Source organism: Lates calcarifer, linkage group LG10, assembly GCF_001640805.2.
Source record: "Lates calcarifer isolate ASB-BC8 linkage group LG10, TLL_Latcal_v3, whole genome shotgun sequence".
Lineage (NCBI taxonomy): Eukaryota > Metazoa > Chordata > Actinopteri > Centropomidae > Lates > Lates calcarifer.
In genome coordinates this window covers 11147418-11171331 of record NC_066842.1, presented here as the reverse complement: position 1 = coordinate 11171331, position 23914 = coordinate 11147418, and the positions used below count along the sequence as shown (strand labels likewise).

The following is a 23914-nucleotide window of genomic DNA, read 5'->3' as shown; positions in this document are numbered from 1 at the left end:
ATTGTGTCCTTCACGGTGTACGTGCGCGCGTGGAAGGGGGAGTTAAACCTGAACATTTCTAGTTGTGGTGGTTACTTTAGACATTTCACACTAACATCGCTTCACATTTTATAACCATGTTATACAAACAAGCCCCCACCTCACCTCTGCTTCCTTGTATGGGGATAAAAATTCAAGTATGCTTGTTGCACCGCACACCTCCCTCCCTGCCTGCCCCCCCCCTCTCTCTCTCTCTCTCACACACACACACACACACACCCGTCCCGCTGGTGGTGGTCTCATCCAAAAAAATTCATCAACTTTATTTGGAAGGCAAAAAAAAAAGAAAAAGAAAAAGAAACAACCCTAATGAAGCGCGGATGTGGAATTTGTGCTGTCTCTGTCAAATTTGGATATCACCGTCGGCACATCAATGCCTGCTGTTGTTGTTGTACACGGTGGGACGGACGGATGATGCCTTGTGGATCCGTGGGATGATGTCATGTATCGTTGCACCCCACGTGGGGGCCGTCGCTCTCCGATAGGCAGATGTGACCGTATTCCTTCCGAGTAATCCGATTGGACAGATAGGCGCTTTCACGGCAGTTCAGCCCTGCTGCCTGTGTGTGGCAACCGGGGTAAGCTGGACAACTGGGGGAAATGCGAGATTGTGGAGAGTACCATGTTACGCTTTTAAAGAATCTCCAACCTACTCGAGTCGGAAGACAGATTTTGGACGCATATTTATGTGTATTTTTTTTCCATATTTCTTTTTGGGATTAACCAGCCACAAAAGGCGCACATTCCTCGGAGGTTCGCGGCTGAGAATAAAGTAGTTTAATCGAGCCCGACCGCACCACATTTTCTCCCAACTGCTCCCCCAGTCTGTCTGGGTGCGCTCCGAAGAGAGAGAGGGGGAGAGAGAGAGCGCGAGAGAGGATGCTTGTCGAGATCTGCGTCCACCACGCTTACATTAGGAGGGATTAAACGCATGAATTACAGCCTGCTCTGTTTTTTCTTCAGGAACTAAAAAAAAGTCGGACGGACGGTTAGCACGCACGCACGGGTATGTATTTACCAGGGCTGTTGATTTCTCTTTTTCAGTTTTGTGTGTGTGTTGGGGCGTACGCTCAACAGCGCGCCGCTTCCATCGCTTTCCGCGGAGTCAAACAGTAGGTGGAAGCCAGCTGCTGTCGGTCTCTGGCCTGCCTGTAGACGTCCTAGAGCGGCGTTTTTTTTTCTTTGGTCATTTGACGAACATCAGTCAAGATTAGAGTCACGAAGAAGCGGATTTTATTTGCGCATTTAAATACAGCGGCGAATAAAAGTAGCTCCTGTTTTGGGTCCGTGTTATGTTTGCATCAGTTTAAATTATAAATGAGATATTTTTGTGTATCGAGTCCACCGCTGACCGCTGACCGAATAAGGTCACCAAGAAGACAGAAGCGCAGGACTAATAGTGCTGCTTTTTAAATGATTATTATGAAGAATAATAGCTGTAAACTGCCTGCAATAACTGGGACTAGTTTGGTGTACTTATGAGCGAACAACGTGAAGTGTATTGTGTTGCTCTATAGATTAAAACCGCGTCATTTTTCCAACACAGGATTTTCACGACCTCCCCTCACCTCCCTCCCCCCTCCCCCCCTACCACCACCCCTGTCTGCTGAGACTGGTGTGGCCGTGAGCAAATTTGAACCATTTCGCCAAAGGAACTGCACACTGGAGAGATAAACAAAGGATACATTTCAAGATGTATCCACAAGGCCGACATCCGGTAAGAAGCGCTTCCTCTATACACTTACTATAGCTTACATACTAATCTGACAACACTGATGTTGACATGGCTCCTGACTGTGCTGATTCCCCCTGAAATCTGCCCCGCGAAGCGTTTTTCCTTCCCTTAATGCAGCTCATCAAATTTCTATATGATTATATTACAATGCATTTATGTTACATCAGAATATGCACTTAGTGGTAAATGGATGCAGATGGTTTTGCATGCCTGGAGGTATTTACTCAGCCATGCACTAACATATGACTCTGATGAATGTGAGTACAGGTGGTGGTCTTAATTCATTTTTTTCAAACTGGATTTGATTTTCAGCGTGAAAAGCCTATTTATGTTATGTTATTAGCTTCAGGAAGGTGTGAAGCAGACCCACCTGCTCAGTGTGGTATAATGTCTTACTTACTGCAGAGGAGAGATGATCTTGAAAGTACTCTAATGTGAGAACTATTCAGCTCCCCTCAGCTGAAAATGATGAATAAATCCTTTCTCCTGTTACTGAACCGATGTGATTTTTTTTCCCCATTTATTTATTTTTTTTTATGACAACCTTCTTTCAGCCTCCACATCAGCCCGGTCAGCCTGGCTTCAAATTCACCGTAGCGGAGTCTTGTGACAGGATTAAAGATGAATTTCAGTTCCTGCAAGCCCAATATCACAGGTAAAGATTACAAAGAATATTACTGAAGTATGATAGAGTCAACATTTACTCTCTGTTGAACAGTAAAGGTTAAGGCTAATATTTGGTTGTTGACTTCTGCCGGAATGAAAAAAGACAGCAGTGGTTTTTTTTCCTTCCATACTCTGCTGTCAAGTGGTAAAGTGTGAGCATGTTATTGAAGTGATAGAGACGCTTGAAATTGACACCTTGTCTTCTATTTTAGTCTTAAGGTGGAGTATGACAAACTGGCCAATGAGAAGACAGAGATGCAGCGCCACTATGTCATGGTAAGATTATGTTACAATAGGGAGCAATTATGGTTCCAAATTGCAAGGCTTGTTGAAGATCTACTTGGGGTGGAGTGAGACAGGCTATTGTGATCACCTGTGTGGTGGTTAAGGCGGGTTGAGTGTCAGGTACAGGCCTGTGAAAGCCCCCAGGGGGGGGTTTGATGTAGCTGGTTGTTACGGGGGCGGGGTGGTGGTGGGGAGCTCTTCCTGACAGGCAGGCGGCAGTGGGCTGAGGCTCCATTATAGCGCGCCCCTGATCTCCAAGGGTCGACTGCAGCGTTGCCCTCTGTGTGTGCTGATCTGATTATTCTCCTAGGAGACTCCACGCTCAGACATATGCATGGCCATAAATTAGGTGTGAGCTGATGGTGGAGGGCCAGAGCAGTGTGTGGGAAAAATGCACCATGGCAAACAAAATGGAGGACGTGGACCACGCAGCAGTTTATTTTGCAATAAGCCAACCTCAGTTTCTGCGTAAACCTCAATTATTAGCTTTTAATTTGGCAACCTTTTTAGAAAAACATAGGTGTGCCTATGATGCAGGAATTTAGCTCAGACGTGACGCAATCAGGAGGTTCTTCTGTGGCAGTGTGCTCTGTTGTCCCAGGTAAACACACCGGGGATGACTTAAACCAATACATGCAGGCTTAAGTTAAACATTCTTTTCACAGGAAAACAACATGTCAGCCTGACAGGGAGGAGGTTAGGTAAACATGTAGAGAAGTATCCCACAGCCAGCACTGAGTGTCAGGTTACGCTACGGCTGTGGGGCTCTGATCTCAGACAGAATGGCTCTCTTGTTTGAGAGTAATTTTCGAAGAAGCTAATGGACTGAATAATGCATTGGCCTCATCAAATAGACGCTGACTGGAAAGCCATTTCTGCTCTGGCTGCCACTTGTGGGCTCCACGGATTACATTTCAGCCAGACAGACTGACCTGGCTTGAAATATCAAGAGTGTTGAGCAATCGCGTTACGCTAAGTAAACAGACATCCTAGAGATCTGAGGGCTTAAGATGGTGATCAATAAATCTAACCCTTTCTCCTCTGTGCCCACACTATAAACAACGAAGTATCGATTTATTGGATAATTGCTGTCAGCAGCACAGAGAACTCCTTTTTGGCTTGATTGTAGTTTATCACATTTGCCCACAGGAGCTGGATTGTATTTAGGTTCAATCATAATGTTCAAAACCATGTGATGATGTAATCAGTGTAGTGATCAATTTCAGTATTGATTTGTGGCTATTTACAGTATGTATTTTATTTTGAAGTCATGATTGTGTTTTAAGAAATTAAATACAGAAAATACGTATATATAAGAATATATTTTTTACACATAATATAAATGAGCACAACTTGATTGTAAATGTGACTTTATTGACTTCATTAATCACAGTTAAATCTTTGCTTTCATTCCAGTATTACGAGATGTCCTACGGGCTGAACATAGAGATGCACAAACAGGTAGGTACCATCATGCTCCTCATATTTTTCAGCTCAGTGGTTTTCCGCAGTGTCAGGGGATGTCAGACCCAGGAGGAGCCGCTTATAGGCTGTGAACTGAGCTGAGTGTCGGTAATAGGCTGTAAACAGATGGATCTACTGCAAACAAACAAGGCAGTACAAATGCAAAGTTGTATCACCACCTGTAGAACTGCTGGGAGCCTTTTTTTGAAATTTGCGAGTGGTGTTAAAGACAGGATTTGTCTCAGCCCTTTGATAAGATTAAAGGTAGACTTTGACAGCCTCGGCCTGTGACTTAATGATTAAAAGGAGAGGATTGCTGATGGGTCAGTATTTTTTTAAAAGATGAATAGTAATCACAAGAGGGGGGCAAAAGTCCTTTTGTCACTTATTGTGCCCTTATCTCCATCAAAAGATCCTATCTGGTATTGCTCCACAGATCAATCACACTGATGCTTGAGCAGATAAAGACTGTATGAATGAGTAATCCTGAGATTCCCATGCATGCTGCTCTTAAACCAGGGAGGCTGTCCTCTCTCTCTCTCTCTCTCTCTCTCTCTCTCTCTCTCTCTCTCTCTCTCTCTCTCTCTCTCTCTCTCGCTTGCGTGTGCCACAGCCCAGCTTGGTTAATGACAGCACTGGAGGCATGGCGGATTGGTGTGATAGGGTGATCCATCAGTGTCTGGGCCGTGTGTCACACTGCCACATGTCTGTCAGGGCTCGGGCTGCTCTGATAGCTTCTGTCAGGCACTTATCGCCAACCAGAGGAACAGAGGAGGGGGGATGGGAGCTGGAGACAAGTTGGAGAATAGAGCTGGGGGGGAGGGGCAACAGCCCAGCTCTGTGTAAACAGGTTAATCGACTGATCCATTTTAGCGCCTGACTTTTATCAGGAACCTCAACAGAGCTGATGGAAGCACTTGAATAATTCATCAGTGGGGCCCTAACCTGCTGAACGGAGTGTTTGTGAGCAAACAGTGTGGGCCCGTCCATGCAGCTCCCCCAGCTTATGGCTCAGGCGGGAGGAGGAGGAGAAGATGGGGAGTGGTTAACAGGCAGGGTTGGGATGGATTATTGGATGCACATAGGCATATTATTTTCCTGCCAGGAGATTTATTCCATAGTGCGGAAATCCATTCCTCTAACTGTGCCTTTTTCATTACTGTGCAGGGACATAATTCAGATTTCAGAATGTACACACCGCCACAGCTCAGATGGACTGATGTGGCAGTGTTATCTGATCCCTCTCTATCAGGCGTGACAGCATGTAGATGCAAACGGCTAATTTCTGCTGCGTGATGTCAGCCGGTAATTACCATCATCTGGTGCTTGTTTCCAAGAGTTGCACAGGGTTTTATGGGCCTGGGTGTTGGTGAGTCTCAGTCAGATCTGGCTGTTACCTGTAGTCGTAACACAGACATGAGACTTGTGGCTGTGGGAAGCATTTGCTAAGTAGCAAACTATCTGCCATACCCAGGGTCAGAGCAGACTTGGTCAGCCAGCGGACTGTCAGCAGTGTTCTACAAAAGACGCGTGCGGTGAAAAGTGGTTGGAGAAACTGTGGCTCTCCAAGCCATCAACGCTCCCATATCCCCAGTCTGTCATGTGGGACTGGAGTAGAGTTTAATAATTACAGGGTGTGAACTGTTGGGTGTCAGGTCCACTTATATGAACATAAAGTTATGATATTTTAAGATGTGGCATAATGGAGAGGGTTATGGTTTTGTGCTGTTTTTGTTATAATAAGTCTATTATTTTAAGATCTAAGTCATCTTTTGGCCCAGACTGATCACCTGACTGACTGCAGCGGCTGACAAGGTTAATCATACTAATGACTCATGCATCCATTTAGGCATGCTTTCGGCCTGACTCGGATCAATATCGATAACTTCAAATGCCAAATAGAAATTTATTCTGGAATTGCTTCACATTAACAACAGCTCTGAGGCTTTTTGCAACATCTCAGTTTAGTGGAAACATGCGTCACTTTCTGGCATAGAGGAGCTGCTGGTGAAGTACTGGTCTAATTTTCTTCCCACTAGAAAAATCAGGAAACGGGCGATGCTGTCATCTTGGACAAATTGGAGGCCCTCTACATCTGACTAGTCAAGTATTGTTTATAGATGGATCATGTGACCAGAGCCACCAGTTGTTTTCCCTCTGTATTTAATACTCATCAGTGTCTCGACTCCATTTTACCACCGCTGATAGCAATAGCCGAATACCTTTCTGCACGCCATTGACAAGCCAGCCTGAGAGTGCTCTTAAAGTGGTGCTACACAGGTCCGAGTACCTGTAATTGTGTAGCAGCAGCGCAAAGCTGGCCTCTCAAGGGCCAAGCTGTCATCTACTTAAAGTGGCAACAGCCCCATTTTTATCTGCCAGCAGAACAAAAAAAAATCCTCCCAGCACTGCACTGTATCTATTTTGACAGCAGTGGCGAGCTGAGTTGATGCCTTTTCCATGTATTTACATGTTGTGTTGTGAGACTGTAGAGGCTGCCAGTTGTTTAGGGCACAGTGGATCAGCCACCTCCTGACCTCTCCCAGCCAGCTGTCACCATGACACTAAGCTACAGAGGAATGGACTGCGCTCAAGGCCTTTTCACAAATCCTGTCAAATGTTCGACTGCTATTGACATGGCTTATCTCAACAAACATGGATTATACAAGCTCTGTAGCTTTTCAACTATTTCTGAGGGCCTTCTTGAGCTCTTGCTAGAGCACTTACTACATTGCATTAATGCTAATGCCCATAAAACCTTTTATCTAACCCTTTCATTGCTTCATTGGTTGTAGGTCAGATTTATTGTGTCAGAGGAGACTGGGGTTCAGTGTCTTTCTTGTCTGCAGACAATAATCAAGTTCTAATCAGTGTTATCTTATGGACTATTGTACTTTATGTAACACATGCTACCACATATTTGTTTCACATTATTGCCTCTGATCCCAGGCTTTACTTTGTTACATCTGATATTTCATCTTTAGCTTGTTGTTTGTCCTGCTGGCTCGCCGCTAAGTGGCTATCCATGTTGCAGCTTGGGTCAGCAGGTCTCGTTCTGTTGGACATTACTCTCCAATCTCTCTGGCTCTGCTCAGAGGTAATATGTCTGGCTGCCAAAACTGCCTGGCATTTCTGCCATGTGTAATAAATAAGCTGGCAGTCTGCAAAGTACATTGTGTGTGCTGCTCCAAATGAAAAATCGGAGAAAATCCCTGTGATGTGTTTGTGTTCCGCAGTGGCCCTGGGTTGAACTGCAGCTCATAAATTCCATAGATGATGTAGCTTTGGCACTGTTATTTTTCTGCTCCCAGTGCTGCGCTTGAACCTGAGAGCCTCATCTCCCATCCCTGGAAGAAGAAGGAGGCAGAGCAAGCTGGCTGTGCACTGTTTTTACAGGGGGGGAGGAGGTGGATCACACACACACACCCCTCCACCACCACCTCTGCTCACCTCCTCCCATTGCTCTTTTTATCCACCATTCATTTGCTGCGTTCATGTGATCGACAGGCTGAAAATTCAATTTAATGACCTGCCTCCAAGCACGTAATATGATTTTAAAGCCTGTTACGGTCAAGCAGAGGTTCCATTTGCATAATGATCCCAGCAAGATAGGGCTGCAGCCGTTGCCATGGCAGTTGGTAGACAAGCAGAAGAATGGAGGCAGGGCTCTGTGGATGGATGGGAGGTTGGGAGGGTGGTGGGCCTGGGCAGCTGATTGCAGTGAGAAATGGCATGGTCCTTCAGTCTCGGAATGGCAGAGCTCTAGCACTGCACTCTTAACATTTACAGGGCGGTAGTTGTCTTCTAATGGTATTGATCATAGATTTGAGGTGTGTTACGCTCGAGGTCATTATGGTTTGTAATCTTTGCTCAATCTGCAGTTATAACCCCTAACGTAAATTGCCTGCACTGTCACATGTAAGTAAACATTGCAGTCTGGTTTGTGGGCCTCACTTCCTGGGGTGTGGTTGTGTGGTTTAACTCAGAGGTTAACTGCAGGACAGCGCAGTTGCAGATGAGGGGAAGGAGGGCAGAGTGAGAGAGGATCCTCTCAACACAGCAGCACTCTGCCTGCTCATATCCGTTTAGCATGGAGTGCACTCTCAGCACAGCTGTGCTCCATCCCCCTGGGCTCTCCTAATGTTTTAAATATTTCAAATGTCAATATCACGCTGTTTAGAGGATGTTGAGTCAAGCAGTTCTGATTGCTGCAGTAATTGACTTAATCGGTGTAAACATTAAAGGCGGGGTTATATGAAGTCACTGACTGTTTCATACTTTACCGTCTCATTTTGCTCCTCTTTTGTTTTGCAGACGGAGATTGCCAAACGGCTCAACGCAATTTTAGCTCAAATTATGCCTTTCCTGTCACAAGAGGTGAGTTTTGAATGTGGCTCCCAAACAGTGTCACAGTTTAGTGCTGAAATAAAGTTACTCATTGTTGCCTGTATTCTAAAGATACTACTTCAAATAATTTTCAGGTTAAGCAATTCGGAGTAATTGTGTTTTGGCATTTGCCCTCGCATTTTAAAACTGCGGCAGCACTATGAAAATTAAGTGTGAAATTCACAGATAAGTGAGTGTGGGTGTGTGATACATGTCAGCTTGTGCCAATCATCTTTTTGTAAATGTCTTCCACAGCACCAACAGCAGGTTGCTCAGGCAGTGGAGCGGGCTAAGCAGGTGACTATGACCGAGCTGAATGCCATCATCGGGGTACGTGGACTTCCCAATCTGCCTCTCACCGTGTGTATACCCCCTTTTACTCCTTTATTTGACCTTGGCTAGGGGCAAACCTGCACATAAGATGATCACTAGCTGTAAATGGTACTTTTCCACGTCCACATGCACCAAGTAGTCTGAACTGTTGATTTAATGTAACACATCACCCGCTAAAGTTATAGTGCAGATTTGCCTCTTCTTGAATCAAATGTGTTAATATATTTTTCCCAGTTTAACGCTATATTCTTCACAAATAAATCTTAATATGGACAGCAAGTGTAGCTCTCAAGAGCTGGTCTGTTGCTCCAGCTTTGGTCTCGGTGGTGTCTTCACTGCCTTGTTGTGTGTTTATAAATGTGAGCCTGAGAGCTCTTGAGATCCCCTCCGCAGCCCGTATTGCTTTAATTGGCTAAGGTTTTAACGAGGAACCTCATCCCTCACTGCTGACCTGGATAGCTGTGGGAATTAGAAGGCTAAGGGTGAGCAGAACACAGCCAGCGCTGCAAGCTCGCTGAGACAGTACAGACAGCAGTCAGCCATCACGGCTCGGCTGCACAGTTCTCTCTGCGCGCCGCAGCACCCAGCTGTAATGCATGGTGTTCATCACCGCTGCAAAACAACATCTGCTCCTCATTGATCAGCTGTACTCGCCCTGCCCTTCCAAAAGAGAAGTGATTGGTTTCACTCTCAATACAAAGCTCAAGCTATCTGTGATCTTATTACTACAGTTGAATCTTGTCTTGAGTCTTTAGCATGCATAAGAGGCCGGCCCAAAAGGCTGACTTGATGACTGGAGGCACATATTGGAATTCAATTAATGCCCCCTTGGTGACCTTTTGTTCCAGGATAATTGCTCCTTAGAATTTGTCTGAGTAGGTGTCTTGAGGTGATGGAGAGCCGTTTGTTTTTTATCTGCTGGACTGAAACAGATGCTTTATTACACTTTCACCAAAGCAGAGCAGCTGCAAGCAGCAGTTGTTCCCTAAGAAAAGCAAATTTGATTTGTGGCCCCCTTCCTGGGTATGTGTGTTTTCACATTTTGAACAATATGATACGGGAATATTGCTGTTCTTTTGAATTTGTAGCTTTGATCCATTCACCGTGCCCATAATTTACAGTCGGTAGTATTAAAAAACGATATTTTATAAAGTACTGGACGAGCCCATTCATGATTTTAGTAAATGGTCCTATTTGGCATCCGGCCCATTTTATGAAACACCCAAGCCACTCTGTTCGCTCATGTCAGAGGAGGTGGAAATGTAGCTACTGTATGTTTTACGAATACCCTTCCATTAGTTATTCATTGAGAAGAAGCTCTGTAGCCATGCCAAAATCCTCATGCATATTGTAAAGCAAGGTGGGGTGAAAGAGCGTGCCAAGCAGACAGGCAGCATCCAGGAGCCAGCTGCATGTCTTATTGATGGGGCTGAGGGCCATTAATAGGATGCAACTAGGGCAGCTGCTTGCGTTGAGATGAACCTGACTGGTGGCGCTTCCTGTTTGATTAGCAAACACACACAACTATTCAGATAGGCCTACCTTACTCCCAGAAAGTGGCCACCTGGATAAACCCACACTATGGCTTTGCTTTAAAAGGGTGTTAAACAATGAGTAAAAAATATTTTTGTTTATAACTCCATCAGTTTCGGTATGTAATAATGGGGAGAGGGTCATCTAGAGCAGCTTTAGCCCTGACCGTTTTTTGTCCTCCTTTGCAGCAGCAGCAGGCTGCCTACCCTGCTCTCATGGTCAGTGGCATCCACAAATGTCTGTATGTGCCATGCTGTTGTTAATGGACTTGGTTTGTGCACACATCTGGGCTTTGAGGGGTTTGTGCATGTTGCATGGCACTTCTCCTGCCCAAGTGCTACACATTTCACTAGAGTTAGTTTAGTTAGTACACTAGAGACTACTATAATACATTTGCTCAATTTTGCCTGCGTGTGTGTTTTTTCTGTAGCTACACTGAGAAAAAAGGGGCAAAGAGTAGGTCTTTATCTTGGAATATTAAATTAGAGGAAATAGGCCAGACTCCTTTCTTTATTTATTATTGTCTTCATTTATGGCCCTCTAATGAGGGCTCTTGCTGATCAACCATGCATATTACCCATCAGTGCCTCATTAAACACAATGAGCAAGGATGGCTCTCCCCTGCCAATGAACTGGCTCCTTAATTTCCCTCATGGACACAATATTATAACACACTCGCTTTCTCTCGCACTCTCCACTCTCTCTTTTACTCCTTCTGCCCTGGGTATATTTTGTAATTGGATTGACATCTGTCCCATGGAGCAAAGGACAAGGTTGCAAGTTAAAAACCTCACTCTTTTCCAATCTAGTCTTTTCCAACCTCAGGGCAGATAATGCAGAAAGTAAGAAGCAATTAAAAGAACCCTCCAGATATGATTTTTGAGGACATATTTGAGTAGTATGTGCCCTTTGTAAGATTGAATATTTCTGTTTAATAAAAGTGAATTTAAAGCTAATTCCTACTGAGTTAATGTATTTTTAACTATGTGCTAGGCACATCCACCACATTGTTCTATGTGTTGTACCACTACCGAGTCATTACAAAGTGCCTAATATTCCTGAAATGGCCATAAATGGTTACTGATTGAAGTCCGTCTTGTAAAAGAGAGGAGGTGCATGCTGTAACAGCAGCTGAATTATTCAGCTGGCTTGTAGACGGGTAATAAATTGCTGATGTTTTTATTGGTGTCTCAGCTAAGTATTATTTAACCTTGCTTTAAACTGCTTACTTCCATGCTGAGTGCCTTTTAACTCCCATCCATTTCCCTGTGCCTTTCAAATATTGATGGTGAATATTGGAGGGTTGACTGAGTGCCAGCATGGGACCCCTGGTTCTGGCTCCCGGAGCAGCCTTCCAGACGCACACACACACAAACACACACTTGAATGCTCAGAGCGAGAGGGAAGGAGTGCCAGCTTCCAGCACTTAGTGTTCCCTCAGTCTCTTAAAGTTTGGGTGTGCAAATGATTCATGTACTGTTAATCCAGGAACGTGAATATGAGAGGAGTAAATAGATGCTGGTTGTGTTTTTGAAGCGTTTAAAAAGCAGGTAGTTGTTTAGCCCACAGGCTGACAGATTCCTACACAGCTTCATGTTCCTTAAGAGGATTGCTCAACTCACTGATGGCAGGAGCGCTGTGGTGCTGCGGTATGAAATGCTCCAGTTTACCTGAGGAGAAATGTTTCCTCTGTGTTAAGCAGTGGTTGAATCCGACTTTGCTTTGCTCTTTGTCATTAATGTGGGACAAAGAATAATTCGACCATTTTGTTTTCAAACTCATCATGTACTACTAACAAGTGTCTCGAGCCTTGCATCTTATGCGTTCGGCGTGTTGAGCAGTTGATCATGAGTCATGACTTCTACTCTCCTCAGCACAGATCTAGGGCTTATTCCCCCCTGGCCTGGTATGGAAATAGCACTGAGGGGGATCACTGTCTGATCCTGACAGTAATAGATGTGTGAACGTGCTAATATCATCCGGGGTTTAACTGATCAGCCTCGTGTTTAGCGTGTGTGGTTTCTCCTTGCCTTTTCCCTCCGACCCACTTGGTGTTTGTCTGTCTATCTCCCTGTCTACTTACAGCAGCAGCAGCTCCAGGCACAGCACCTCTCCCACGCTGCTCACGGGCCTCCCGTCCAGCTGCCACCTCACCCCTCAGGCCTGCAGCCGCCCGGCATCCCCCCCGTGACGGGCTCTGGATCGGGCCTGCTGGCGCTCGGCGCCCTGGGCAGCCAAGCCCACCTCCCGGTGAAAGATGAGAAAAACCATCACGATCTCGAACACAGAGGTGAGGAGTTACACTCGGGCATATGGCTGCCCAATTAGGCATTCGCTGCTTAACCAGTTTGTTTAGAAGAACTGAAATGTGTATTAATTTTAACATTATCACATAAATGTTTAACAGGAAAAAACCAATTTAGTACGGAGTGCTTCTTACTCTCTAGAGCAGAATCCTAGGGCCCTTAGGTGAGGAGCACATCCTGTCTGTTCACATTCTGTCTGGGTAATGAGCTGGTACATTCCCAGCCCATGACTGTATAAGCTATTCAGCAGCCCCAACACATGGTGATAAGAGGGGCCTTGTGCCCTGCAGTTGATTCTCACACGTTCAGCCAGAAGCATTTGTTATGATATGCTAACTGACTTGTTTTTCTCTTTGCTCCACTTGGTTTCATCATCACCTCGGCCACCATTGTTATGTCTACGGTACAGAGAACACGGTGAGTGTCCAAACCCGCAACTATTCTTGTTGGTTTCATGGTTATCGCATTTTTGTCTCCACTGCAAATGCCAAGCATAAATTCCTGCTAAATGCATGCTACCGTGAATTTCATGCCCCTTTGTAATCTGCTTTCAGTAAAATTATTAATAAGAAATGAAGTTTGGAATATAAGTCCTGTGTGTTTAATCCAGAAGGGAAATGACTGGTATCATGCTGGAGAGATTAGAAGTCTTGTAATTTCATCACAATTAAAGAAAGACTTGGACTTCCCCTTCTTAAAGGATTTATTTGATCCCTTCTACTGTCTCCCTTGTTTACCAGCTCACTCTTTCTCCTCCTTGGCATGTAATGAATATTTATGAACAAAAATGGAGGATTGTTTTGTTTTCTTTCTCTCCACCCTGTCTGGCTGGAACTGCTAAAGCATTTTATTTGAATGGCTGCGATCTCTGATGGCTTGTGATGGGCCTGTGAGATTGTGTTTCTGTAGGCTGGGCCAGCTGAATGGGTGCAGTCATGTCTGAAGAAATGGAACTCCTGGGGCGATTAGCAGGCCTGTTTTGTTTCTGTGCTCTTGTCCCAGGTCATCTGATAGCAGAGTGGTGACTTTGGTTAATGAGTCACGCTAAGCATCTCTTTAAAGGTCAGCCATTATGCAGACAGTGGCCCTTTGCCCAGACTGCTAGTCCATCAGCCATTGTTCACTCCTCTGGGCTGCTGCTGACTTAGTCCATGTTGTTGCTTTGGTCCTCAGAGGAAGGGACAGAGAGAATCAGGAGAACTTGGCAGTTTACAGGCAAATGGCAAACTCCTGTGAAAGCCACTGGACACCTGCCTAGTTCCTCCCATTCTGCTGGCGTCTGGAGTGAGCTGTCCCAGCTTGTGTGGGCAGGCAGGCTCCATGAAGAAGCACCAGTCAGTCCCACGCTGCCGTGCCCACTGGCAGGATATAGATTCTCTTTCTTTATCAGAGCTCAAAGCCTGAGCTGACATGGTGCCTAAGCGCGCTGTGGCAATCAATGCCCAATGCCCACGACATACAGTTTCTCTCCCCTCTCTCTCTCACTCTCTCTCTCTCTCTCACGCTTAGCCTGACTGACTCCGGAGAAAAGGCCCTCTGTTCAGCCACAACACACTGCTCATGTCCCTGTGAGGCTGTTTGTTGTCCAGTTATGAGGAGGAGGGAGCCCAGCTCAGAAAACAAGCCCTCCTCCTTTCAGTTCAGATAACGGCCCATTCTGTTGTGTGGCCAAGGACAGGCTTGTGTGTGAGATTGGGTTTGGCTGGTGTCAGGGTACTGTTTGGAGCTGGCCCTTACAGCTGCATTTTAAGAGTCTGCAGCATCCATAGTTTTGTGAATGAGGCATTTTTAGTGTTTAGATTGGCACAGCGTGTTCTCTGTGAATTTGTAATGGATGAATGACTCACTGCTCTCTTTTACGATGGAAGGCGAAACGCTAATAAAGTGTTTGGTTTTCTCTTTGCAGAACAACTCTATATCCCCATCAGAAAGCTTACGCACAGCCAGTGAGAAGCACCGCAACTCCTCCGACTACAGTTTGGACTCCAAGAAACGCAAAGTGGAGGAGAAGGACAGCATGAGCAGATATGTAAGCCATTAAAGTAATTGTTTTGGGAAATATGCTCAAGGATTCCTTACACCCTCCTCTGTCAGAGACGAATTTCAAAGGTTTCATTGAAAAAAGATTTATTAAAGTGACTAATTTGCCAAATATCTTTACAGGACAGTGACGGAGAGAAAAGTGATGACCTGGTGGTAGATGTGTCCAATGAGGTGAGCAGTGCAGCATGAAATTGTAAATGGCATATTGACATGCAGCGGAGGAGAAGCTGTTACATCAATGTGAAACTCCATTGCTATGTTTCTCCAGGACCCTGCCACTCCTCGGGCGAGCCCAGCTCACTCGCCACCCGAAAATGGCATTGACAAGCCCCGCCCTCCAAAGAAGGACACGCCCAACAGCCCCGCATCAGTGGCGTCCTCCGGAAGCACCCCATCCTCCAAGGCCAAGGAGCTCAGTCATGTAAGACGCAGAGAGAGTTACCAACAAACTAGGACAGAAAGGGGTTTAAATGAGAATCGCAGAGAGAGCAAAGGGATATGTGCAAATAAATCTAGGACGTTTCCTGCAGTGGATTAGGAATGGCTGTCGGTGCTTTAAGTGCATGACTAAACGTCAGGGATAATATTGTCCCGCATCAGGATCAGTCAGGTCTTCTCTGTTAATAGCTCAATGTATTTAACTATTCCAGGATTTTTTCCCCCTCTGCCTCACTAAAAGATTAAAGCCAAAGCAGTAAGGGGATAAAAACGGCCCCATCTCCATTGTGGCCATAATAGGTTTTAGAATAAATAGCAGTTTATGGCTCTGCAGGACTACGAGGGTTGTCAGAATTAGATTGGATTAAGTTCAGTTTGCTCTCAAATTGTCAGTCTGCACAGTGCCTGGTTTCCGGGATTGTGAATGTGCTTGCTCTCTCGTTCCCCCGGCAGAATGACAAATCCTCCACGCCTGGCCTCAAGTCCAACACACCCACCCCCCGCAACGATGCCCCCACCCCTGGCACCAGCTCCACTCCCGGGCTCAGACCCATCCTGGGCAAACCACCAGGCATGGAGGCTCTCGGTTGGTACCATTCTCTTTCCTCTAAAGCAACTGAGATAATCTTTTTTTTCCATCCCTCTCCCAATGCACTGCCATGTTACATACCGATATCCCTCTCCTGTCTTTGTCTGTAGCAGCCCCAGCTTTGCGTACCCCTCTGTCCATCGCAGGCTCTTACCCTACCCCATTTGCCATGATGGGTCATCATGAAATGAACGGAGGCCTGACTAGTCCTGGTGTGTATGCTGGTCTGCACATCTCCCCTCAGATGAGTGCTGCAGCAGCTGCAGCCTATGGACGCTCCCCTATGGTAACGCCTTTTCCTGCCCTGTTATTTAGCTGTATTTAGGAGATAGACCAAGAAACACTGCACATTGTTAGAGTGCCATCTGGATTTTGCTGTGATGATTGGCTAATAACAGATCTGTCATTCAAATCTTTCTTGTCGTCTTTCAGGGGTTTGATCCACACACCCACATGAGAGCTCCAGGCCTTCCAGCCAGCCTCACATCCATTTCGGGCGGCAAACCGTAAGTGTCTCACTCAAGGTGTCATACTCATGCATTTTTAAAAACAGCATAGATGTAAAACACTTAACACGGCTCCATCTTTTTTTCTGCAGGGCTTACTCCTTCCACGTCAGCGCAGATGGTCAGATGCAGCCGGTGCCCTTCCCACCCGACGCCTTGATTGGCCCCGGCATTCCTCGCCACGCGCGTCAGATCAACACGCTGAGCCACGGCGAGGTGGTGTGCGCTGTTACAATTAGCAACCCCACACGCCACGTCTACACCGGTGGCAAAGGCTGCGTCAAAATCTGGGACATTAGCCAACCCGGCAGCAAAAGTCCTGTGTCCCAACTGGACTGTCTGGTGAGGAGGCCGCTGATTCACATTTGACTGTTGTTTTACATTTAGTTCTTTTTGTGCAGCTGTTTCAAAGGGTGTGAACTGTTTATACATAATGTCAGTCCACTGATAATAGGATAAGCCTTTGTCATACAGGAGGACTGCAACAGGCACAGGTCCCACTGACAGTTTGACTGGAACACAAATGCAGCTGATACTTTTACTCAGTGTTTGTGTTAAATAGAAGAAAGTTTTGGCACCAACCAGGGAAGAAAATGATAAACATCACTGAACATTTTCCCCCAAAAAATTACACTTCAAATGTTAAACTAACCAAATAAATGTGTGAATGCAACAAACTAAAAACTTGTCCATTCAGTTCAGACCAGGTTTTGAGAATACTCTCGGGTTGGTTTATTATGACAGAAGGATTTCATCCTCTTTCCCAAAGACTTTTTCCCTAAATCTATCTCTGGCTCCGCTGCCCTGAACATGTATTGATTCACTTTGTCCTTTGTGCAACAGAACAGGGATAACTACATCCGCTCCTGTAAGCTACTGCCTGATGGCCGCACATTGATTGTCGGAGGCGAGGCCAGCACATTGACCATCTGGGATCTGGCCTCTCAGACACCCCGCATCAAGGCTGAGCTCACCTCCTCAGCCCCGGCGTGCTACGCCTTAGCCATCAGCCCCGACGCCAAAGTCTGCTTCTCCTGCTGCAGTGATGGAAACATTGCCGTTTGGGACCTGCACAACCAGACTCTCGTTAGGTTGGAAGAAAACACTTATTCACTCTGTGCAACGGTATTGCTGCTGCTGTGTGTGTGAGTCATTTTAAAAGGCGATGTCAGTAAATGTTTGTATTCCGTCTGACTTTCGTTGTAGGCAGTTCCAGGGTCATACGGATGGTGCTAGCTGTATCGACATATCCCATGACGGCACTAAGCTGTGGACAGGCGGTCTTGACAACACTGTTCGCTCCTGGGATCTGAGGGAGGGTCGACAGCTGCAGCAGCATGACTTCACTTCACAGGTACAGCACAGAAGAATATCAGCAACATAGAGGAGATGGATAACACCCACACCCACAGACCTTACTGTGCAGCATGGTTTCCTTTTAGCCCCAGAACTGTCAGTAATTACCACTCTGTCCCGTTTTCCAGATCTTCTCCTTGGGCTACTGTCCGACCGGAGAGTGGCTCGCTGTGGGCATGGAGAGCAGCAACGTGGAGGTGCTCCATCACTCGAAGCCTGACAAGTATCAGCTCCACCTGCACGAGAGCTGCGTCCTCTCTCTCAAGTTCGCCTACTGTGGTATGAACACACGCACATAAAATGAGGGGGAGATAATGCTGACTGTACTTAACCACAGAGGGGCCTCAGCCTGACCTATTTTATTCAGTGCTAAAACTGCAGAGCCATTTTTACAGTCTGAATGTCTATTGTGTTTTCAAGGTTACAGACCTGGCAACTCTTCATTTGTAGGCATTTTCCCACCATTTCTTAGTTCAGGGAGGTCTGATGGCACTGTTGTTTTCCTTGCAGGTAAATGGTTTGTAAGCACTGGGAAGGACAATCTGTTGAACGCTTGGAGGACTCCTTATGGCGCCAGCATATTCCAGGTATGCAGATCAATACACTCTGTCTGCAGCCAGTCCAAAAGTAAGCACAGTTGTCTCTGAGAGGAAGGACACAGCAACCGCTGCCTGACAGGACTCTCCTATCAGTGAAAACTGAACCTGAATTATTGACCTGACAAAGAAGTCTTTTTGAGGGGCATCAGGCCAGAACTTGATGTCACTGCAATCTAATCTTGCCCTGTAGTCAGCTAATCTTCTCCACTTAACTTCAAATGTAGTTGAGCATGTTAACTTTGTCCAAAACTAAAATGTTTTTCATCCTCTTTTTTTTCTAAACAGTCAAAGGAATCCTCATCTGTCCTGAGCTGCGACATCTCGACAGATGACAAATACATTGTAACAGGCTCTGGTGATAAGAAGGCCACTGTATATGAAGTGATCTACTAGAGCAGGCTGCTTTGGATAGGAGCATGTTCATGCTCAGGAACAACAGACTCTTCCTCCATCTACCTTCCCTCACACAGACAGCATGGATGTTGCCTGCAGCCCCCAGGGTGGATGGGCAGGAAGTTTGGCAGCGCCAGACTGAAAAGGACGTCGGTGCTGTCGTGGCCCTGGATGCCGTGTCCTTCGGCTCTGCCCTTCCTCACTCATACAGCTAACACTTGTACAGCGAGTGCAGTTCCCCAAGGCACTAAGAAGAAAATAATGTCTTGCTGTTTTTTCTGTTTGTTGGATATTTCTTTTTTATTCGTCCTTTTTAATGTGGAGATAAGGTTCCATGACACAACTAGAAGCGGCGCTTCGCTCTGGAGCTTCTCCTTGGAGGTCCTGTGAAAAGTGTACATAATGGAGTAATAAAAGGCCTTTTATAGATTTATATTTTGGTGTCCAGTTACGCTTGTGATGGTTCTTTCTTGTTCTCTCCGTGATTTTCTGTCCCCTCTGGGGATGGAAATTAGATTAGGACTTTGTAAGAGGATATTCTATTTCAGTTTTTTCCCTCCTCTGCTTTTTTTTCATGTTCGTTGTCCAGAATGACCTTTTCGGAAATCTAATTTGGATTTTTTCCTCCCTGACAACGGCTTTTTTTTTTTCTTCGCTATTTGCTGTAACACAGAAGACAGACGTTTGTCCAATGGATTTTAGCAGTGGAGAATTCTGGAAATGCCCCTTTTTTCAGACTGGAAGAAGGAGAAAATCATGGTTTCCAGTTACTTCTACCCTTTGGCCCTGTTCAGCAGAAATTCAGCTTTGAGATGACGACCTGTCCCAGAACACTGGCTGCTTTCAGTAACATTAAAATGGATAATTATCAACTGGAGGACTGATGGGTTTTATGGAGAAGCAGCAGTGACTTAAGTTCGGTCTGTTGACTCGACTATTGTATGAATCTTCATTTTTCCACTCAGCAAAGTTTAGTCATCAGTCTATAAGAGTTAATTATTGCCTCTCTTGTTTGACTCTCTGTGACTGATATGCAAGACTTACATGGTTACTCATAAAGGTGGCAGGCAAAGCCATTACCACATTTGACATTTTGGGTATGCTCTGTTTGCTTTCCTCAGTATTTCATAGTATTCCACAACAGTCTTCTTATAGATAGGACAGGTCTCTACATAAACACACTTTAGACTGTGTAGCATACACGTGTCATCATCCCTAAGGATTGTACAGTTGACAGTTGTTGATAAATCAATAAACTGTTTTTATATAAAAAAAAAATCATCTTGACTGATTTCTATAGCGCTGGAGCCTTGCTACTGTTGCACAGCTTAAACTAAGAGTTTGACATTTTGCATTTTTGTCAAGAGTTACATGAGGAGATTGACACCACAAAGGCTAACACCAGAGTCCAGTTACCTTAGCTTAGCATAAAGACTGGATTCAGCTACCATGGCACTGTTCAAATGCAACAAAATCCACCTACCAGTAACTCACTGTTTTATCTTGTTTATTTAATCTGTTTAACTTAAGTGTGAACTATTATTACTGCTATTTTTTGGCTAGGTGCAGTAATTTCTTGCTTTGCTCTGCTGGAGTCTTGTCATCACTGTGAGGTTGATGACAAGACTCCAGGAAGTTAGTGCCCGACCAAGAAATAGTCTGGCAAATAACCTGCTGTGAAACCACCGTGTGTTGTTTGTACACTTTGGTTTTTGCCCAGGTTAAACAATAATAAATTAAATGGTGTACTTTAGAGAAGGGAGTTTGTTCCATTTGGACAGAGCCAGACTAGCCGTTTCCCTCCGTTTCCAGTCTTTATGCTAAGCTATCCTAGCTAGCTGCCATCTGTAGCTTTATATTTACAATACAGATATGACAGCAGTATTGACCTTCTCATCTAGCTCTTAGCAAGAAGGCAAATAAGCACATTTCCCAAAAGGTCAAACCATTGCTGTAAATAAGGCAGTTTTAGACTTATAGATGCAGATTAATATTTGTTGTTGTGCTGCAGCCAGCGGCGGGACAGGGGCTGTAACCTGGCTAAAGCAGGAACTGTTGAGTGCACCAGTAACTGAGGAAAATACACAGCATGTTTTGACATGCTAAATATTTCTTGGCTCTACTTTTCTCATCTGAAAACCAGAGATGTGTCCTTAAAAGTCTTCTTTGCTAAGTGTGTGCTCCTAGTCAGGGCTCTCTTGCTGTAGCCTTCATCTACAGTACATACTGACTTTCTCACAGGCTCCCCTTGACAGTAAATGGAAGTCCATCAGTAAATGGCTGTAAATGCATCCAGATAGGAGTTGACAACTGTCTCAGGAGAACCCGCAGACATGAGAGAAAGACATTCTGGGTGCTGTTAGAGTGGCTGCTGGGGGGCCTCTGGCGATGGCTTTAACTCAGAACATTACTGAGCTCGCATTAATATTTGAGGGATCAACTTAGTACAGCTTTCTCAAAGTCACAGAGTACTGTAACTGACTGCAGTCACTGTCATTTAGCACCTTATTGAGTTGTATCCATGTATAGTATTAGCACAGTAACTGCACAGCCAACTCGGAGTGATACAATAAGGCAGAGATTTTATGCAGTACCACTTCAGAATATGACGCAAACACTGCTCTTGAGTTCTCTTGAGTGGTCTTTTGGTAGTTGAGTACTTCGGGGCAGGATGAAGTGAATGGCCCAGTCCTTCCACTCCAGAGCAAGGCTCTTCTAGGACTCTGTGCGTGAAGCTGTGAGCTCTTCATATGGCTGCCTCTTCAGAGATGTTGTTGTTAGATTATAAAAGCAAGGCCGGATGCTTTCAGCATGGAGCCAGCCGCCATGCTCCGCTCTCACGGGCTCATTTGTTAAAGGCTATAGTCTTTCTTTTCCCACATCGTTGAAGTGTGTACTTCCTGTGTGCATTTGTAGCCTAAGCTCCTTGCTCAAGTAGAATTTTCTTCCTCACTTAATCAAACAGTAGAATATCTGCAGATGAAAGGTTGTACCTCTGAGTGCCTATTGCTGGACACTGAGGGGTCATTGTCTCGCCTTCCACTGATCTACCTCTCAATGGAGGGCTTTCAGCAGGTTCTCATGCGAAAGTCCATGCTGCTCTGCTCTATTTTAGAGGAGGGCTACAGTGCAGACTAAGAAATTAGAGTGGCCTAAGTGTTTTACAGCAGCTCTATTCTAAACATAAGAGCATAGTCCAGTTCTCTACTTCTGCTCTAATTGTTGGAGCCAAGACTACAGAAAATCAAAGGGGGTCTGTGATGCCAATATGTGGGTTTGTACATGCAAACCACTGTGTGAATGTTTTTTTTTTTTTTTTTAGATTTAGCTGCCAGGCATTGATCACAGTCCACCAGAATCCTGGCTGCTTCTTTTAGCTGGCATTCTGTTTTCCGCCCTCCCCCATCCATCACACAGAGAATCAGGGTTTTTCTTTTTCTTTTTTTTTTTATTCCAACAGTGAGGGACTGGCACCGTGCTGAAATGCAGAATAATAATCCCCTAATCACCTGAGTATTGCCAGTCCTAGGTTTTATCTGCAATGGATGTGAAAGCCCCCAGTGCCTAGTGATTACAGCATTTGATCTGGGTAATAATGTCTTCACTGTTGCCCTGCCTAGGGCCCGAAGGCAGTGCAGCTCTAATCCACAGTGCATTCTAGTGGAATCGCATTACACAAAGACCACCAGGGTTCTCCTCTAGAGGGGAGGGGTGGTGGGGGGGGTTAAAGGAGGAGGTTACCATGGAAACAAGCTTCTCTCTCTCTCTCTCTTTCTCTGTCTCTGTGCATCTCTCTCTCCCTTGCACAGACACACACGCACACGTACACACACACTCTCCTGGGATAGATAAGCAAAGGACAGGTTCTGTGTTTACTTTCCATGGGCCCTTCAATCCCTGAGCAGGCTGAGCCCTGATAACACGAGGCCTGTACAGCCACCGACCACTGACAGCAGATAAGCACCCCAGCAGAGCAGGGCAGTCATCACCCTCCAACCAGGATGAACAAACCTGGGAGACCCGGATTCATTTGGATTAGGCTGGATTGCTGCTGCTGCCGCCATCGCCGCCGACACTGCTGCTGCTTTTGCTGCCCGCTGCTGTGTTCAGACTACTGATGTTCACAGGACTTTCTACATGAGAACTTGATGTCGCACTTCACCATGTGGAGTCTCAGAGCTTAGTCAGAGGACACAGCCGCAGTAATGGACTGGATGCTATTTTAGATATTGAGGTCAAGGGACTGTCCGCACTGGGCAGGTTTGTGTCACCGCAGCTGGAGGTCAGTGAAGCTAGAAAAACAAAATTCCTCCTGATGTGTCCTGAGGAGCAGAGAACTACACATTATCAGTATGTTGTTTCACCATCTTCTTACGTCTGCCCTTTTTGTAATGGCTGTTTTCCAGTGGAAGGCCGGAATACTGTCGGGACATTCCTTTGTATTTGTTCCAAATATCCACTAAAATCAAGTAATTCAATACCCAGAGTAATTAGATTTGTGTGATACTGATGCCCTGAGAAGGAACCAACATGCTCTTTGATGTCGAGATCAAGACAGCTACAAGTACTTTCTTTATTATGTGCATTATGCTAACATACTAATTATATTTCCACACACATTCTTTGATTAGAGCACAGCTGGAGGTGTATAAGCAACATGACTAATTGCAGAGGAAATGGTGGTAGTGAGGTAAAAGTGGTGGGAGCTAGATTTCCCTTTGGTCCCTTGTTCTGCCTGTTTACTTCTAACATATCCTTTAGTTTTTGTAAAGTGGATTAACAGCATGATCACACACAATAAAATTAAGAAGGGGTGACTGTACACCTAAAATCAAGGGTTTATAGGCCTTTATTTCCTAAATTGTTAATATGGATTTATCTCAGTTTATATCAGTTTCGGATCAAAATATTACTTGCTGCACAGGTGACTACTCACTTCTTTAAATTCGTGGTCCTTTCTGTCTGTTGTTATTGTTGGACAAGATGGGATAATCATGTTTTACCTTAAGTTGATTAAAAGCATCACTGTGATATTTATAGTCCCTACTTTGTCAGTGGTTCTTTCTGAAGATGCAAATCTTCAAAAACAGGTCATAAATTAATTTTTTTTTTTTTTTTCAAAAAGGTCTGATAATATACTCAAACAGCAGGACTATATGGTTTTTAACCAATGTAATTCAAAGAAGAGTACAATAAATAGTGCTCTAAGGTACAGACGAATATGTTTTTATCAGACTTTGAAT

The 23914-nt window shown here is 45.2% G+C and overlaps 1 protein-coding gene across 1 annotated transcript; it reads left to right on the top strand.

Annotated features, from left to right (window-relative positions):
* The first annotated feature begins 330 nt into the window (after nt 1-330).
* On the top strand, nt 331-23710 carry tle3a (TLE family member 3, transcriptional corepressor a). The gene is made up of 22 exons (XM_051073342.1): nt 331-1045; nt 1586-1756; nt 2329-2429; nt 2653-2716; nt 4142-4186; nt 8504-8566; nt 8831-8935; nt 10630-10659; nt 12527-12731; nt 13157-13164; nt 14654-14776; nt 14911-14961; nt 15059-15211; nt 15682-15814; nt 15928-16103; nt 16250-16323; nt 16416-16665; nt 17167-17414; nt 17530-17677; nt 17808-17958; nt 18190-18266; nt 18564-23710. The coding sequence occupies exons 2-22, from the start codon at nt 1733-1735 to the stop codon at nt 18669-18671; spliced, it is 2337 nt and encodes a 778-aa protein (XP_050929299.1). The 5' UTR covers nt 331-1045; nt 1586-1732; the 3' UTR covers nt 18672-23710.
* Nucleotides 23711-23914: the final 204 nt, after the last annotated feature.